Genomic DNA, 19,755 nt, shown 5'->3' on the forward strand with positions numbered 1-19,755 from the left:
ACGTTGCCATGTAATTAAGCTACACATTTTCTATATGCAACTGGAAATTCTCACATATCACCTTCCTATGATATTTATTTTCCATCTCTTTTAAAAAATAATTTAACAGCAGTTGCAGGTTTACCATACATTTCAAAACAATGTAACTACTGTATTTGCGAGCATTCAATATTCTAACCCACTTACCCAAAATATCCATGGGTTGGCAGAGATAATAACTTGGAAATAAAAAAGAGAAACAATAAACAAATTTTTCTTTACAAAATAATAAACTTAAATTACAAGTTCCTATCAAACACTATAAACATATTAAACTGCAAAACATTAATTAGTAACTTCATCACCATCATCATCATCCTTACCCAACTTTCTGTAATTCAATGGCTGGGTAGGATCCAAAAATCAGAAAAACACTGAAGCAAAAGACATCAACAAGTAAGCCAGTAAAAACATCCATATTATTTTACGATGCAGTTCTCGAGCTCTGACAGTTTCATAACACACTCATGGTTGGGACAGCTCAAGTTATTCCTTTTTAGATTGACAAACTTTTTTTTTTTTTTAATCAGTCAAGAGTCAGTTGTAGGAGCCTGAGGATTTCCCATTCTTGCATCTGGTTGAGATTTAAAGTACTATTACAGTGCAATATTCCATCAGCATCAGGCACCACCACCACAATCATATTTTTTTTTTTTTTCCCCTCACTCTTAAAGATGTGGTGAGGTTGTAAGGAATATGATTATTATTATAATTATTATTATTATTATTACTAGACTCAGCAGGTGGTAGTATTAAGGTGCCACTGTGGAACCATTTCGTAACATGACTAATTACAACCTTTAAGGGGGATTACAAAGCAGTATGATTTTCCAGAGCTGGTTTGGAGCCAGAACCATTTATCCCAGCATGTAGTGACGACCATACAAGGGCTAGGAGGGACAACACGAAGCAGTATGATCTCCCTGGGCTGGTTTGGCAATAGAAATGTTTATCTTAGCAGGTACAGTTGTGATGACCATACAAAGGTGGGAAGTGATGACACGAACAAGTATGATTTTCCAAGGCTGCTTTGGTAACGGAAATATTTATCTTGGCAAATAGCGATGACAATATGAAGGTTGGGGGGGGGGGGCAATGCTGTATGATCTTCCACAGCTGGTTTAATGATAGTAATGTTTATCTTAGCAGGTGGCGATGACAACGAGGAGGTAGGACACCTCAGCCACACGATGCAGCAGATCCGGGGAGATTCTGGCGAGGTTTTCATTGGCAAAGTCACAGGGAGGGAAGATGTGCACCACATATGCTGGCTGTTAATAATGAGATATTTAGTGAGGATTAGAGGATTAATACATGATCATTGTTATTATAATCATCATCACCATCAACATTCAAAATACTCATCATTGTTATTTTGATCCTCAACATCATCACCAGTCATCATTATCAATATTCGTCACCATATCCCTGTCATTGTCACCATTACCATCATCATTACCATAATCATCATCATCACTAATCATCATCATCAATGATCTGGCCTGTCATTCAGTTGCAAGTCAATATCTACTTTCATGATCATCATCATCATCATTCTGACACCTCTTTTCCCACCCTGGGATGGGGTGGTTAAAGGAGGAAAAAAAAAAAAAAAATAACAGGAAAAACTAACCAGTCTCTCCAAATGAATAAGCAACCCTCCCATTCACTCACCAATCAAGGCCATGACACCTTACTCCACCCCACACACCAAAAAATGTACACCAGAACAACTGTACTGACCTGCTGAGTGCCAGGAGCAGACACGTTAACAATCCCGGCTGCTTGTTTGACCACCAGGTAGTTAATGATGCCGTTGCGGAGACTGTTTTGTTGCTGAATGAAATCGTACGAGTCTCGCCCATGAGGGAGAGCCAGGAGCATGCAGTGTTCTGCCTCCATCTGTAAAGACAAAGGTGACAGTTATATGGGTTGGCTGTCTATCAACTGAACTAACAAGCAGAATCTCTCTAGCTCTCTCTCTCTCTCTCAACCACTCAACTTCCCACACCTGCTCTATCTAGCAATGGAAGCTAACTGTTTCTACCCTTCTGGCTAACCTTCAATCACTCCCTTTCCATGCCCACTTCCTCTCACCTGTACTTCTCTCTCTCTTTCTCTCTCTCTCTCACACACACACACACACACACACACACACTCACTCACTCTCACACACACACACACACACACACACACACACACACACTCACTCACTCTCACACTCACTCACTCTCACACTCACTCACTCTCACACACACACACACACACACACACACACACACACACACACACACACACACACACACACACACTCACTCACACACACACACCTGTATTTTCCTTGCCACACCCTCCAGCTGCGTCTGTTCAAGCCTCATGCGCTGCCCGATCCTTATGGTGGACGTTGTGCCATCGGGATTCAGTCTCAGCGCGCCCCTTGCCACGTCGCTGCTCCCGGACACGTAGAACATCTGAACTGCCGCATGGTCTTGTTTCAGCCCCAACAGGCCCACCCATGGCACATCTGAACCCTGAAATACACAAGTACGTTAATGGTTACACTGCACGCCCGTTGGATGGCTTGGAAAATGGTCATCACTATTACCACCACCACCACCACCACAATCATCATCTCTATGTCACTTCTACACACTTAATAATGGGGCAGAAACATATATAATAATAAGGCCGAGAACACATCCTGGAACAGACACGTAGTGATACTGGCAGGTCAGGACGGGCCAAACAAGGAAAACGAGGAACAACAGAGCAGCCAGAGCCCAACCCAAGACACACACGCCACAAGAAGTGTATATGAGACATTGTTTTTTTTCCTATTCATTCCTCTAATATGTCCTTAGAGATGAAACAAAGGGAATAGAAGCTATGTGGCTCTCACGTCTCACTGCCTTTGCTATTATACATAACCCTCATTGCTATGGCTCTACATCCTTTCCAAAGCACTTTTTTCTTACCACCACACTCGTGTTAGTCTACTGCTACAGTTTGGATTTCAGAGTGGAGAGGTGGGGTCAAGCTTGTGTAAAAAACTTGCTCCTGAGTGGCAAGCAATAAACTCAAACCACCTCTCTAATGTAATCCCCTACCAACCAAAATTCTGCAGGAGTGCCTTAACCCACTAAACCACCAGGTGTCAATATGGTTACTGTTTGCTTGCATGGTTTGAATAATATTAATGATGATATTGTAATACACCTGTAGAAGTTACTGAAACTGCTATGGTATCTGCAGTGCCTTAACACCCACTCAATCACAAAGTATTCACTTAGTTATGCGGTTCCGTAACCAACACAGATGATCATATAGCACACCTGCAGAAGTTGCTGGAGCTGCTGCGGTATTTGTGATGATAGCTGCAGTGTGTGGTGTGGGTCCGATGGTGCCATGGCGGGGTACACGTGTGGTGTGGCCGAAGGTGACGAGATGCGACTGCGAGCCTCGTGTTCAGATGTCCCTGGTGCACCGGGCGTCCCAGCGCGCCCCGGGTAGAAGTAACGGTCGTAACGCGTGTACACCATCGCTACCTGAAAGGCAAGGAGTTGTCTTTGGGTTATTTTCTACTATTACATCCATCTTCATCGTAACCTCTTTTTTCCCTACCTTGAGACAGGGTGAAGTAGGATCCAGAGAGCAAACTCGCCCTTCTATCCAGCTTTCTAATACAAGTTACCATACTCTTAGTCCTCAGATGTTTTCAACATGTTTTCAATTGTCTTCCTGTCTATATTTTATTCTGCCTTTGAAATCCAGTTTTTTAACCTGCCATGTACCAGCCAACTTGGGGCCTTCATGGAGCCATTTTTGTGTGTGTGTGTGTGTGTGTGTGTGTGTGTGTGTGTGTGTGTTTTTTATGTGTCCGACTCTGGGCAAAGGCTCAGGGCCTATTTCTTGGGGGCAGTTGCCTATCCCAAGGCCCAGTAGTCCTCCTACACCTCCACATGTCACCACTTCGGCGCTAACACCCACCGTCCATATTGAATACATGCTAGGGCTGTCTCATACAGGACTGGTGTATTGGTATTAGCGGGGGTACTTTTACGACATGTCGGCGGGTCATCTGGTAGATCAGGAAATGTGTGTGTGTGTGTGTGTGTGTGTGTGTGTGTGTGTGTGTGTGTGTGCTAGATAGGATAGGAATGATGAGAAAACATGGAAAACAACCATAAAAGTACTCACAGAAGCCTAAAGGGTTGACTCTGAGGCTGATTAGTTCTCGGCTGTCACCTGAAATGTTCGGTCTAAAACCACAGACTTCATTGGCTGCCTGTGACACCCAGTTAGTTGAGGTACGAGACTGGTGTTTTCTCCTTGTTACCTATCCCAAATGACCCAGGGACACTCAAGGAAGGTACACAGATGATGTGGGAACTGCCCCAAGCATAAAGATGTGCAGGGATGCATTATGACATGTGTGTGAGTGGCATTTATTATGTTTGTAATTTTGCAGTTAGTATTTTGCACATGTAAACACATATATACTTTACATTTGCATCTTTTTTTGCACAAAGCACAAACATTTCAAATTCTTCTTGCACACTGTAGTGGTGGTGGTGGTACAGGGTGATAGCCAGCCATGTGGTAAAGCCATATATATCACCTTTCTTGGCGATGGAACCTCCTCCTCACTGCATAATTCTGTGGTTGGACATAGTCTTTATCAGCAACATCAACATCAACTGGTGAATCACTTTCACCAGCAATGGGGACCGCCAGGAGATCGTCAATCTCACACTGGGAGAGACCTAGGTGAGACATGATGCTCACTCACTCACAGTCAAGACTGAGGATGCGGCTCCCCGCACAGCGTGGGGGAGGTGTTGGGGAGTCTCTGCGCACACACGACAGGCCATAATAATACGGCTGTGGCACACAGCTGGTTAAGCACAATGTGTCCAAATATCTCATAAAGAACAATGCTGCCCCCCACCCCCCCGTTTTATTTTCCTGTTGCAGGGAACAATTTTATGGGGTTTTAGTTTTTGGTTTCTTCTTCCTAATTAAAACAGATATCCATCATCCTCTAAACTTGTGCTGCTCCATGAGGAGTGTGGGAGCCCAAGGCTAGGCAAGGTGGTCCTGACATTTTAGATGTGAGTAACCAGCCTCACTCATCTCAGAGTGGCATTACGTGGGCAATACATCCCAACCACCCCTTGGATATAAACCAACACAGGCTCAATCCGGTTGGAGTGCCTTAATTATCCACTAAACCACCAGGCACCATGGTTTGGATATATGGTTACCACCCAGGGTAGTAAATGGTTTCCTGGTGTAATACTCAAGAAAAGAGGAAACATCATGCAGGGAAAACTAACCAACATCAAGACCAAAGAAATGGGCCACACATTAACATCTTGTCATCTGGTGGTATCAGAAGCAGTCTAATATAAAAACTATTATGCTGTAGTGGTAGGTGGTGGTGACCATCATCCACCCACTTGATATAGTGCTGCCTGCTTCTTCATTAGCCTTTATCATTCTTTTTCTGTGCCTGCCCTCCTCTCTTCCTATTTCTCCCATCTTTCCTGTCACTTCTTACTGCTTTTCTTTCCTTTACAGGTGGCATTAGATTGAGTGACAAGCCAAATGGTTTCCTGTAAGCCAAGAAACCATTTACAATGCTGGGTGGTAACCATATAACCAAACCATACATGCTCCCTATGTGTCAGCAGGTGGGTTGGTGGAGGGTTAGTGCCCCTCCCTGTAAAACAAATAACTCAAAGTCAAATGGCCACCCCTTACGGGATTATGGCATCTGGCAATAGACAGATAGAAAGAGAGGATAACAGTGATAGCCAATTAGTCACTAAATAAGGCCTTCCATTACATTCATATTACTGAAGATCTTGGCCACACATGCAGATGTGGCCATTTTTTCACTCTCTAATGGGCATCATGCAGCTCCAGCCATAACACTAGGCTGACTGCAGGAGGGATGAAGTACAGCACAATGTATCATACACCTGGGCCAGTACAGCAAGAGCGGCAAAGTTCTTGTTAAGGTTCTTCATGCTGTTATTTTTACTACTGGATTATGACTTTGTTGTTCTTACCGTTAGCTACTCATACTGTTGTTCATGGTGTGTTTTGTTTTTACTCATGTTTTCACTGCTTTATTATTACTGTTCTTTTGTTATTCTTCTTCTTGTTGTTTGTGGCATCCTGATTTTTTTTTTTTTACTGCTGTTTTTGTTTTATTATTACTGCTGTTCTTGTATTTCTTGTTATTATTACTGTTTTTCTATTGTTATTGACTCCAGGCTGGTGTGGACAAGGTGAAACACAGAAATACTCTACTGCAATTCTTACCTGTGGGGAGTCTGTGGATCGGTCATGGTGTGGTGATGCCAGGACATGTGGTGATGACTGTCCACGCGGCGCCAGTGTGGTAGCTGTGCCGCCAGGTCGGGCAGCAAAGTCAGGAGTACACGTGCCAGACCCGGGCTGCTCGTGTTTGTCACCTTCGCCCTTCTCTAGCTTCATGTCCAGGGGCAGTGGGGTCATCAACTTTTCTCCACCTGATATGCACAAACACATTAGACATTATTACTAATTTATTTTATCCCATCCACTTTACACAACCACCAGTTACATGCAACTATCCCATCCACTTTACACAACCCACACATATCCATGATCATCCAATTTCCACAGCACTCTTTATTCAAACTCCTGCCACTCTACTCTCACACCCTATGAGGTGCTGTGGGTGGGGTAAAGCAGCTACAGTGTCTACCCAGTAGTCACACCTCCTTATATTTCCCTGCACCTTGCCATTGCCATGGGGAAAAGCTCTAGTCCAACTCTGGTGAGGCACTGTCTATTACAAGGGGGCACCATGTTCCGGCAGAGTATAATTATGTACTACACTGTACTTATAGGGCAATCCCATGGAAGCAATTGCCTGCCTGTGGCTGACAGGTTTCCTCTACCATACAGACCTGGTTTAAGACAATAACAACAACACTCATACATTGATGAAGACTCTAGCATACCTTCAATGCAGCCATCTTGTTTCCTCCTTACTCAGTTCTCTGTATTGTGTCAAGGTCTTCACAGAACAGGTCACTTTTCTTCCTTGAGCCACTACACTTTCTACTCCCTTTAGCACTTAACTATCTTTTCTATCACTAAACAAAGGTACAGCACTTAAAAACCATTCACCAATTCAGATCTCTCTAAATTTACCAATACATCACACACAGTCACCTTCTCTCTCAACAAGCTCCTTACTCTTATAATCTTTTGTCCCTGTATCAAGGTAAAATCCATCAACTAAGGTCCAGTCATCTTTCCTGCTTTTCTGTCTATGGTCTTTTGAAAACTGGTCCCTTGAATCCAAACCAAATGACACAGATGACAAAGATCTATGGTCAAACAATGTAATCAGTGTCAGCTGCTGTAGAATCAAGAAACAGATTTTCAAAGCCCATGGAGAAGTATGACAGGTGACGACTTTTGTTGCCAAGTGAATTTTCTTTTATGGCCTACCCTCTTGAAACTGTCAGAACTAAAGAATTGGGGGGGGGTTGAAATTTTCTTCTAGTTCAATACTGCAACTGTGTGAAGGAATTCTTGACTGTGCCTCTAAGTAAAATCTACATAAGGCTACAACAAAGGCTGTATTCTCACCAGCCTAAGGAGGTTTCTCAAACCTCTTCCTTACTGATTTATTCTGTATCCTACACCCTTCTATTCCTCTTATATTTATGTCTTATTAACCCTTTCATGTAAGTTTTTGGGCAGGTGAGTCTGTACGCAATGCTCTCCAGGCCACTGGAGTGGTTTGTCTTCAATCAATTTTGTTTATTCCAGGTTCTGCGATGCAATTCCAGTTAAAATGCAACTTCAAGAGGAAAGCTCTGCAACTAAGAAAACTAAGCTAATTTGCCAATTTAAGAGTTATTTCTCCTGGTGCAATTTGTGTTGCTGTTCATTTTGGGGAGGTAGATAATTTTGGTGATATGCATCCAGTCACGATGTGCAAAAGGGTTACTACTGACAGAACTGTATGTGACCTCAGAGATTAGGGACCACACAGAGAGGCTGCTAGAGATCGAGCAGTGTGAAGAGTTGCCAATAGATGAACAAGGGTGATGCACGCACGTTGAAGCCTTAACGAACAAATGAATGCACTGATAATATACATGAGGAGTGCTGTACTAGATACTAAAATAAAATGGTAAAGAAGAGGCGCTAGGGAACCTTCTTGAGCAATGAGAAATCAGTCCAAAGCCACGTTTAAAAGTAACTCACCGTAGATGCCGTAGTACTGGGCCTGGTAGACGTGCTGCAGGTACGAGGGGGGCACCGAACGCAATTCACTCTGAAAAATGAAAAAAAATCACTATGAAACTAAAATTCTAAAACTCTCAACCATACTCCTCAAAATCAATAAAATCATTTCAAAATCATCATATTTTAAACTATAATTTTTGAAATCAACAAAATCTTCAAATTCACACAATTCACTGCATTTACTGTAGGTTACTTTTTATATAATTTTCTTCCAAGTATGATTCTACATTCCAAATATCCCTTGTTCCATAAAGTCTTTGGAACCAGGCATTTCAGATTTGAGAGTTTTTGTACTGTATTAGTATGATGCATGTAACTGTGGATGTGTATGCCTGTGAGGTGGGGTTAGGATTCCAGGGGACTGAATGGTGAGTGAGTCAGTAAGTGGCCCTTTCACCTGGGCAGACTTTAGGTTAGTTTTTTCTTATCCTGAATCAGGGTTTGTTCTTGCTCCCTGGACCCAACCTCACTCCATCCTTAGGTGGGAAAAAGGGGCCTTGATGCTGATGGTGATGGTGGTGATGGTGATGGTGGCTATGATTATTCTCCTTATTCTTCTTCTTATATTATTATTATTAATGTATTATTATCCTTACCATTATTATTATCATTATTACTGTATTATCATTATTATTATATTACTACAGTACTATACCATTAATAAAACCACCACTCCAATCAAGCATCATTCGAACCTTCAAACCATTAAATCAGAAGTACAGCTGTGAGCAAAAATCTGCTGTAAGTTCCCTGTCAACATTGCATCCTGCCTTCCATACTTTTCATTTACTGTATTTCCTAACTACAGAGAGTATTCTTCCTTCTAGCACTCCTTTGCTGTATGCTTTGCATTACTATTATACATGTACAGTACATGATGTGGCCATGTGGAGAGGATGGAGAATGAGACTCTGACTAAGCTGTTGTATGTGTGAGGTAAAGTGGGAGGAGGAGGAGGGAGACCAGGGATGTGTGTGTGTGTGTGTTGTGTGTGTGTGTGTGTTGTGTGTGTGTGTGTGTGTGTGTGTGTGTGTGTGTGTGTGTGTGTGTGTGTGTGTGTGTGTGTGTGTGTGTGTGTGTGTGTGTGTGTGTGTGTGTGTGTGTGTGTGTGTGTGTGTGTGTGTGTGTGTGTGTGTGAGAGAGAGAGAGAGAGAGAGAGGTGCAAGTTGGGAGGAAGGGCAGCCACATAAGAGGAGAGAGTAAAATGGAGGTGATTTGGCTGTGGACACCTCTTACAGGATTAAAACATCCAGGAACAGATGGACAGATGGATAAAAATTGTTCAAGTAACGCCTTCCATTACCACAGCTGGCAAGTGATGTGAAGGCGAACTTTTGCTCACAGCTGTGCATATGAGGTGTGTAAGTGTGGATGTAATTCTAATGGCCATCAATTCTGGGACTGTCACTACCAGGCCGTCACTCCTACCACAGCACTTAAACTACTTGACCACCACGCACCAAAAGTGTACATGTGGGTGTAACACACACTAAATCCTCATCATAAGTGGCCAGTTCTGACCTTCCTTCCCCCCCCCCTTTAAATTCCTTATTAAATTGGAGTACAGAAACCTTGCCAATTGGCCACTTGTGAGTTTTGGGCTGCAAGAGAGTTGAAAATACTAACAATCATAATTATCACAGTATTAGCACAAATTGTATTTCATACAGAAAAACATCCTTTAAAAACAGATTTTACATAATACAGTACTGAGTACTTGCTGAACAATGTTAAGCTGTGACCTAACTGTTCATAAGGAAAGTAGAATATCAGAGATTGTTCATCTTTTCAGTGGTTAAGAAACTGCTTCTTATATTCCTTATACCAAAACAAAAGTATAAAACTGTCTAGTGAGTACTTTAATATTATGTCAAAGCTATCTTCACAAAATATTTTTCTCTATTTAATGTCATCTGTACTATTACTGCATTACAAAAATTATCAACGTTGATATTTTCAGCTTCCTTGTAGCCCAAACTCACAAGTGGCCAATTAGAGTTCAGCTTTTAGTTAGAAATCCAATTTCCTAGTCTTCCCCATTTTACCAGCAGTTATGGGAAAATATAACTGATCCACTGAGCCAAGAGGATGATTTCGGTGGGAGGGAGACACAGGAGAGAGCTCAGTTTCTTTTATGTTTGGGGGATCTGCAAAGTCTGCAGCATTTGAGAAACAAATCAAGCTCTATCTGCACATCTAATAGGAGGCAGGGGTGCTCACCATCCACTCACTTGATGTAGTGCTGCTCTTGGGTGGAAGCCCTTTCCTTTTTTCCTTCCATTTCCCTGTCCTTCCTTCCTCTTCTGCCTTTCTTTCTTTCTGCAATTCTTTTCCCTTCCTCCTGTATAAGGTTGACAAGCCAAATGGTTTCCTGTACACCAGGACACCAATTGCTATGCTGGGTGGTAACCATATAACCAAATTGTATTGCCTGGTGGTTCAGTGGGAAGTTAAGGTGCTCCAATCTGATTGAGCCTGTGCAGGTTTATATCCAAGGGATGGTTGAGGTTTATTGCTCACATAATGCCACTCAGGGGTGAGTGTGGCTGGTCACTCATCTTAAATGTCAGGGCCAACTTGCCTAGCCTCAGGCTCCTACACTCCTCATGGGGCAACACAGGATTAGACGATGGATGGAAGGATCTGTGTATCTCTATGGTTTTGGGATTGTATGTCACCCAAATGTTAGGGAAAATCAAAAACTCAAGCTCTATCCGTGTACTAAATTTCTAACTTTTCAGGGTTCTGTGTGAAACATCAGAAAATTAAAGCTGAAATTTACGAGTTCTGTGTGAAACAAGGGAAAAATGAAGCTGAGCTTTATCCTGCATATCTAACATTTCAGGGATCTGTGTAGCCCAAACATTAGCGATGATAACTAACCTGAGTTTTATCCTATGCATCCCTCCCCCCTTCAATGGAAAATGCAGTGACAGTTTAAAGACATCCCAGACTAAGAAGGGTGTGTGTAATGCAGTGCTAACCTGTAGTGTGTGTTGGTGGGCAGGGGGCGGGGTGTTGTGGGTGGAGGGAGGGGTGGAGAGTGGTGGGGAGGTGAGGTAGCGCTCCCCACCACTGCCACCGCCACCGTTCCCACCACCACCGCCACCGCCATTACCGCCACCGGTAGGATGTGGGTGATGTATGGACGGCACGGTTGTCTGGTACTCCCCGACATCAGTTCCGTGGAAGTAATGGGTGAGTCCCCCCTTGTTACCCGGGGGTACCGAGGAAGCGGGCATGGGGGCAGGGGCGGTGTGACCGTGTGCAGCAGCAACATGCTGAAAACACCACATCCCGAGTTAGTACCAGCAGAGGCAAGCAACACATGCATCAGGGCTTAGCTGGGGCGGCACGGGGCTCAACACAAGACGAGGGGAAGATGGAAACATAATAAGAATGCAGGATGAAAACAGATGGAGAAAACTAAGGATGGGGGGAGGTAAGTGGTGGAAGAAAAAAAAAAAAAAAGTGGAGGGATTGTTCCTGGGCTTCCTCTCTTCATTCTCTCAAACTTCCAAGTCATGCTTTTCCAAAACATACATTAAGTTTAAAATAAATAATCTCTTGTTATAAACCCTGAGGAAGAGAAAGGAGGGAGGGAGAGTGGGAAGAAATAAAAATGGACAGAAGGGAAGGAAGGTAAAAATCAAGGAAGCATGGAAGAAGCAAATGAAGGCAAGGAGGGAAAAATTAACCCATGGATTGTGAGCCACAGCTCAGGCTGTGCTGGCCGTGCATCACCGTAAACAACTAAATCCCTACGCAAACTTACACATGGCGCTACGCAAAGACGAAGAGAGAGAGATTTTTTTTTTCTTTTCACCAGATGATGCCCTGGATGTTTATCTTGAAGTTAAAACAAAAACAAAAAAATGATTTTTTTTTTTTTCACTATATGTAAACTTACGCATGGCCCTCAGCAAATACAGAGAGAGAGATTTCTTCTTTTCACCATATGATGCCCTGGATGTTTATCTTCAAGTTTATAATACACAAAAACTAAAAAAAATTTCTTTCATTTTTTGCACTCCACGGGAAAGGAAAAAAAAAAAAAAAAGGTACTGTACTTGAGCAATCCACAGAGGGAAGAAGGAAGGAAGTATCAATGAAGGAAAAAAGTGGGGTGGGAGGAGGGGAGTGGAGGAAGAGGAAAAAAATCATCATCATCATAAGCAACATACTCACAACATGCACAGAAACAGAACAAAAATGTCAGTTTTCATTATTCACTCAAGCCTGCAATTCACGGAAACTTGAATGATGGAATGTTGGAATTTTTAGCAAACTGGAATGCTGGAATTTTTAAAAGACTGGAATTATGAATTTTTAAAGACTGGAATGATGAAATTTCTAGACCTGAATAATGGAACATTAGTTCTGAAGACTGAATTAATGCTGTGCTAGTTTTGAAGACTGGAATGATAGAATCTGGAACTGTATTATGAAGAGTTTGAATACTGGAATTGTGAGGCTGGAATAGGAGAATACTACAGTAAACCCTCTCTAATTCGAACCCGAATAATTCGGAAATTGGTTAATTCAGGTCTTTTTTTTACCACCAGACAAATAATTTTAATTCGGAGAGAAATTCAAATTAAGTGAGACATGTCCGAAAAGCGTTCCAGTAATAAGTGGACGTGAACAGTTTTTGTAGTGATAAATGTAGTAATAAATGCAATGTTTAAGAACTGTACAGTACCCTTGGTACAGTTAAGTGTACTGTACTCTACTTCTGTGTTGCCACACTTCATTACCAAGGTTTAACACTCTATTTATTGTACTGTGCACTCTGAGTATAAAGTAATAATATACTGTACTGTTCGATGTTTTTGTGAAAAAGCCATGTTTCAGTGAGTGTAGGTGTGATTTGGGGATAGGGGCAAGCATGAGCTCCAATAATTCGGATTTTTGGATAATCTGACCTAGGGTTCCCCCCAATTAATCCGAATTATAGAGGGATTACTGTATACTGTACTGGACTTCTGAAAGGCGGGAATGATAAACTAACTTGATTTTGAAATGCAACAACCAATTACACTTAACTACTGTATCGACAACTGGCTATAATACAACTAGTTTTTCTATCAACTTAACCCTATTTCACACTACTGTTTGAGGTGGGAAGGATAGAGAGAGAGAGAGAGAGAGAAAGTGCATCCACTCACTTATCATTCAAGCCTTTAAAAATTTGTGCAGTAATTCCAATCTTTTAAAATTACACCCTTCAGTGTACATGACAATCTTATTTTCTTCTTGATACCTTCGGTTAATTCAGCTTAGGATCAAGTTCTTGTATTGGAGACGTAAGCAAAGGCAAAATCTAACCACTACTTTCGAAAATCTCTTCTGTATGTAACCTCTGTTCTGCCTCTTTTATATCTAACTTCTCTGTAAGTCTCCACTTTCTTACTTCTTTGTTCAGTCTCTTCAATACCTAACCTCTCCATTCAAAGTTTATATCTAGCCTCTCTGTTCAAAGTTTATATCTAGCCTCTCTGTTCAAAGTTTATATCTAGCCTCTCTGTTCAAAGTTTATACTTAGCCTCCCTGTTCAAAGTTTATGTCTAGCCTCCCTGTTCAAAGTTTATACTTAGCCTCTCTGTTCAAAGTTTATGTCTAGCCTCTCTGTTTATATCTAATTTCTGTTCAAAACTCTCCTATATCTAACCTCTGTTCAAACTCCCTGCTAAAAAATAAAAAAATAAAAAAATGCAAGAACAAAATAAACGTATTAGTACACTGAAAGGGCCAATTATCACTTGGGATGATTAAGTTATTATTTTTAACAAACTGACAAATCCACTGGTTAAATGACATGCTAAAGCAAAAACACCTGATATTTAGTGAAGTGTGTGCATACTTACTGGCACCATGTCGTAACCGGAGATGGTGGAGTGGTGGCCAGGTGGATGTCCAGGTGTGTGGGCAGGTGGATGACTTGGCGCATGGGCAGGTGGGTGGGCTGTGGAGTGGGCTGGAGGATGTGTGGGTGGGTGGGTAGGGGTGTGAGCAGGCGGGTGAGCTGGAGTGTGAGTAGACGAGTGTGTGGGTGGGTGGTTGGACTGGTGTGTGGTTGGGTGTGCAGTTTGGTGGGTGGGTGGATGTGCAGACTGGTGAGCAGGTTGATGTGTGGGTTGGTGTCCATCCGTCTCAATTGACCGCCCAGCTGGTGATGGCGTTGAAGGCGACGACCCCGAGATCCTGGCCACCTCAATACGGGGCGGCTCCAGGAACCGTTGATTGGGGTAGCGCGGGTGTACCGGCATGCCTATGTATTCCCCGTGAACTGTCCGCTGGTCCTCTATGAATACCCTGTGGTGCGCCTCGTCAATGCCACTCACAGGAACGACCCGATGTGTCCCCTCGTACGACGTTGCCGGACTGGATATATGCTCAGCTTGACTGCTAACAGTGATGGTCTTGCTGGGTATGCTTGATCGACTAACAGGCTGACTCATGGTGACACTCTGTGTTGACGTGAGGGTCTTGGGTGGGTAGTATGGGGTGGCAGAGGTTGCGACGCTGCCCTTACGTACGTGGTTGCCAATAGATATCACTGCTGCAGCAGACGACGCCACAGGTACAGTCTTCACACCACCAGGCTGAAACACACAAGAGTAAAGCTAAATCATCATCACAATCCTGATCCTTTTTTTTTTTTTTTTTTTTCCCCCCCAATTGAGAATTTAGGTGAGGTAGGGTCCAGATGGCAAGGAAAAAACATGACAGGGAAAGCAAAACAGCTGCATGCCCAGCAGATCTGAGTCACATACACACATTACCTGTTTGTCTGCAACTACTGGCAGATGCATTAATCATGTAAAGATGGTCACAAACAAACAGCCCTGTCCTCTGTCACATGGGTGCCCTCCCTCTAACTCATTCCCCCTCCTTCATATAACTCTCCATCTCATCCTTGTTATCCCCCTCCACCTCATTCCCATACTCTCCTAGGCAGCTTCTCATTCTCCATTCTCTTCACATGACTGGCCACACCCACATCCCCCCCTCCCCCACACACACACATCCCAACCCACCCTACACACAAACACCCACACCCACATCCCCACCCACCCCACACAAACCCACACCTAAACCCCACCCACACTCAAATAACTGCCCCATGCAAGTTGTATGGGTCCATCACTATGCTACTGCTATCACTTTTTCACCCACATTAACCTTTTTTCTCAATGTCAGACAAATATAAGTGTTTAACAAAGAACACAACACATCCAAAATAATATAAACAAGCATAGTTACTCCTATCTTAAATTACACCGTGGTAATTTTGATATATGGGGAACTACCAGACGGACTGGAGGTGCACGATTAAATTAATAAAGTGCGAGTGGAAAAACTTGATGAAAATATTACATACATAAAAAAGTACTGTGTGTAATCATATGAAAACAAGTCTTAGAATGAAGTACTGCATCAAATAACAAAAACAAGCCTCAGAACCATGTCATACCTTAACCTGGGTCTGTGGCTGTGGTGGTGGTGGCGGCGGCTGGGATGTTTGCTGGGGTGGCATGGGGCCCTGCTTTTGCTGTAACCGTTGCTGTGATATTATTTGTTGCTGTGACACCTGCTGCTGCTGCTGGACTGGCTTCTGGACTGGCTTGGTGATGTAGACTGGAGCTGCACCAACTGGTCGTGAAACTCCTGCCACGGTTACGACCGGAATGGCCGAGCGGATGGGAGGACCTTGTGTTGGTGCAATGGTGGTGTTGGGCGGTGCTATGGTTGCTGACATAACAGGCATCATGGGAACTGCTGGGGAGAGCTTGGGGGATGAGGGGAGTGCTGGCCGAACTCTTGGTAACAGCTCCACACTCACCTCCTTCTCACGACTGGCTGTTACCATGGAAACGGCCACATTGCTGTTACTAACAATTGTCATGGTCACCCCGGGGCGACAGCGGCTGGTGACTGTAAGGGCGTGTGATGTGTCTATTACAGAGACTTCACTACTCATACTCTGGCCTACTGTGGTGGTTGTGGCAGTTGGTGCAATTACCGCAACAGACCTCGCTATGTCCTCCGTGCGTGGTAGCTGATGGGATGTCTGGGGTGCAGCCGAGTCCCCGCTGTCTGTGACATACTGCCCTTCTTCACAAACCTTTACCCTTGTCACTACGCCAGTTACTGGATCCACTAATTCTGCTTCTGATTTGCGTTCTTCTGCAGATGACACTACTGTGGTTGGTGCACTGGTTGTTGGAATGTTGTCAATAATCACAGGAGGATTTGTTACAGTGGTCATACATGTGGAAGATGGAGTGGGAACAGAAATGGAAACAGATGAAGGTGATTTCTCAATTTCAACGGAGATTTCTGGGCGACTTCTACTCCGAGGGCTCTTGCGAATTGATATATCCTCCTCCACATCAATAACACCTTTGACGTCAACCTCCCGCTGCTTTCCTCGGCCACGCCCTCGTACCATCGTCACCGGAACAGCAGTTATGGCACTGGGGAGTGTGGTGGTGGTAGTGATGGTTGTGGTTGTGGTGTTGGGCTGTACAGAGGCGGTGCTCTCTAGTATCACCACTGGTTCACTGCTGCTGCTGCCTTCCTCATTATCCACAGCCACTTGATCTTCCTCCGGTGCCTTGTCTCGCAGCCGGCCAGACCGTCTGGTCACTGGTGCGCTACTGCGGTTCTCATCAGTTTCAGACTTTCTAATTTCTTCCACTTCTGGTTTGGTGGGACTCCTATTCACAGTGCGGGCAGTGTCCTTCTTTGCCTTGGTCTTGGCCAGGCCCAGTTTGATGTCCTCGTCCTCAGACTCGTGGAAGTCATAGACATCCGATGCGGCAGGTGTGGGGTGTGGTCGTGCCTCCTCTGAGTGTGGTGTGCGAGCACCTCGGCCACGGCGCCGCCGTCCACTGGTCTCCTCATGATCCACCATATCAGGGTGGCGGCGTGCCCGTTTAGGCCGGCTGCTGCGCCGTGGCTCAGGCAGCACCTTCTCCACAGTGACACTCGCACCTGTCTCACCTGGTACATCCTCCTTCTGGCTTTCACTGTTCCTAGTCTGCCTGCCACGGCCACGACCTTTTCCACGGGCAGCCGCACCGGAACGTGTTACCGGAAGTGCCGCCACCTTTACCACAAGAGGAGTGCGCCAATTGCCACGACGTCCACGCCCACGGCCACGGCCACGAGGGGCTGCCACACTCACCTCCTCCACCTTATCATCATCTGGCACAACTGCCTCTGCCAAAGTATCTGGTTTGGGGGACTTTACATCCTGTGCAAGGTTCTCATTTTGGTTCTGAATCTCTGAACACACCTGCTCAAGCCTGGCCAGGTCATCCTGCGGCCGTGGTGGCGAGTCTGGCCTCACTGGGACTGGGTCTGCTTCAGCCTCCTGCTTCATAAACAGAGATGCTTCTTCCTTGCCTGGCTGAGAGGCTGCCTCCAAGTCAGGCTTGGTAGCAGTTTCGCTGACAATGGTCTGTAGGCTGGCCAGTGCACTGTGCACAGACACAGAGTGACCTGCCTCTTCCACTGTTCCACCCTCTAGTGCTGAGGAATCACAGAACTTCTCTTCTGGTGCTGGAGCTGGGGATGGCACCACCTTGGGGGCTGCACCCTCCTTCACACCCATCACACCCTCTACTTTACTGGCCAGACTGACTGGTTTCTGTGACTCCACCACACTGGTCTTCATGTCCCCTAGGGTGGTGGAGGTGTCAGAGGTGATGGTTGGGGAATCCGTCAGGGTTGTGTCTTGCCCAGTGAATGGCTTGGTCTCTCCATCAGGCTCGACCTTCACTTCATCTTTGGTCTTGTTCAGCAGCAGTTTGGTGTCAATGATCTCGGCAGGCTCAGTGGCAGTCTTTGGTTCCTTCACCGACACCGGGACGGACGGGGGGACTGGCCCCGTGACTGGCACTGGCACCAAAGTGGAACTGGGAAGGGAGGTGGGCACTGTTGCAGTGCTGGTGGGTATAATGGAAGAAATAGGCACTTGGGAGGCATTTGTGGCCAAGGTCTGAGTGGGTGCAGCAGACAAAGATGGCAAGGATACGGCAGAACTAATGCATGAGGCGCTGGACACACTGGCTACGGTGAGGACTGGGGTTGCAGAAGTGGTCAACGTGATGGCTTGAGTATTTACTGGTGACAACATGGAGGTGGAGGAATGAATGGACGCTGGCACAGACTTAGCAGCTGAGGGAGATACTGACGACACTGATACTGGTAACACTGACACCGTGGAACTTGCAACAGGAAGAGGTTGACATGGTATTCGATTACTTGACACTGGAGTTACCGTGGTGCTTAGTTTTAATCCAGGCACAGTCATGTATGATGAAGAGGTGACGGTTCCAGATGTTGTTGACAAAGACCAAACAGCCGAGGAATTGACCATTGTTAGAGATGTGGTGGTGGAGGTTGTGCTACTGGTACCAGTGGATTCCAGTTTTGAGTGCTCAGAAGTGTGTGATTGGCTTGTGATCAATGCTGTCTTTGATGGCTCCAGTACAAGGTGAGATGGAGGAGGTGGGAAGGTGGAGGAGGGTGATCCAGTGGTAGAGGAAGGAGGCAAGGTGGTGCAAGAGAGAGAGAGTGTAGTGGATGGAGGAAGGACAGTAGTTGAAGAGGGAGGCAGGGTGGTAGAGGGGGGGAGAGTACTGGAGGAGGGTGGTATGGTGGTGGAGGTGAGGGGTACAGAAGTGGATGAGGGAGGAAGACTAGTGGATGAGGGAGGCAAGGTGGTTGAAGTGGGAGGGAGAATGGAAGTAGACAAAGGCAGGATGGAAGTTGAGGGCGGGAGGGTGGAGGGCAGAAGTGGTATGGAGGTGGTAGTGGTTGTTAAACGACCTGATGAGGGTAGTGACGTGGAAGAGAGTGAAGGTGATATCAATGTGGAAGAGGGTGGCAGGGTGGTGGAAGAGGGTGGCAGGGTGGTGGAATGAGGTGGTAATGGGGTGGAGAAAGGTGGCCGGGAGGATGATGGGGTTGTTATACGAGGTGAAGGAGGTATGGACGTGGAAGAGGGTGGTAGGGAAGTGGAAGAGACCGCAGGAGAAGAGGAAGTTGAAGAGGGTGGTAAGGATGTGGAAGAGGATGACAGGGTGATGGAAGAGGGTGGCAAGGTGGTGGAAGAGGCTGGCAAGGTGGTGGAAAAGGGTGGCAAGTTGGTGGAAGAGGCTGGCAAAGTGGTGGAAGAGGGTGGCAGGGTGAAGGAGGAGGGTGGAAGGGAGGAGGAATGGGGTGGAAGGGAGGAGGAATGGGGTGGAAGGGAGGAGGAATGGGGTGGAAGGGAGGAGGAATGGGGTGGAAGAGATGAGGAATGGGGTGGCAGGTGAACTGAATGTGGTAGGGAGGTAGAATGAGTTGGCAGGGATGCAGAGGAGGTTGGAAGGGTGGTGGTAG

The 19,755-nt window shown here is 45.2% G+C and overlaps 1 protein-coding gene across 1 annotated transcript in view; it reads right to left on the reverse strand.

The window, feature by feature from the left end:
* Positions 1-1,139: 1,139 nt before the first annotated feature.
* spen (spen family transcriptional repressor split ends) overlaps positions 1,140-19,755 on the reverse strand; it is a 183,586-nt gene continuing 164,970 nt past the window's right edge. The window contains exons 10-18 of the mRNA XM_080266962.1: positions 15,836-19,488; positions 14,226-14,963; positions 11,343-11,639; positions 8,317-8,386; positions 6,370-6,578; positions 3,372-3,584; positions 2,370-2,570; positions 1,783-1,941; positions 1,140-1,310 (exon numbers count right to left, since the gene is read on the reverse strand). Coding sequence (XP_080123088.1) covers positions 1,182-1,310; positions 1,783-1,941; positions 2,370-2,570; positions 3,372-3,584; positions 6,370-6,578; positions 8,317-8,386; positions 11,343-11,639; positions 14,226-14,963; positions 15,836-19,488 — 5,669 coding nt within the window. The 3' untranslated portion in view covers positions 1,140-1,181. The remainder of the gene's footprint in view (positions 1,311-1,782; positions 1,942-2,369; positions 2,571-3,371; positions 3,585-6,369; positions 6,579-8,316; positions 8,387-11,342; positions 11,640-14,225; positions 14,964-15,835; positions 19,489-19,755) is intronic.

This window comes from Coenobita brevimanus, chromosome 23, assembly GCF_032717465.1.
Source record: "Coenobita brevimanus isolate Jiangsu-jjx chromosome 23, ASM3271746v2, whole genome shotgun sequence".
NCBI lineage: Eukaryota > Metazoa > Arthropoda > Malacostraca > Decapoda > Coenobitidae > Coenobita > Coenobita brevimanus.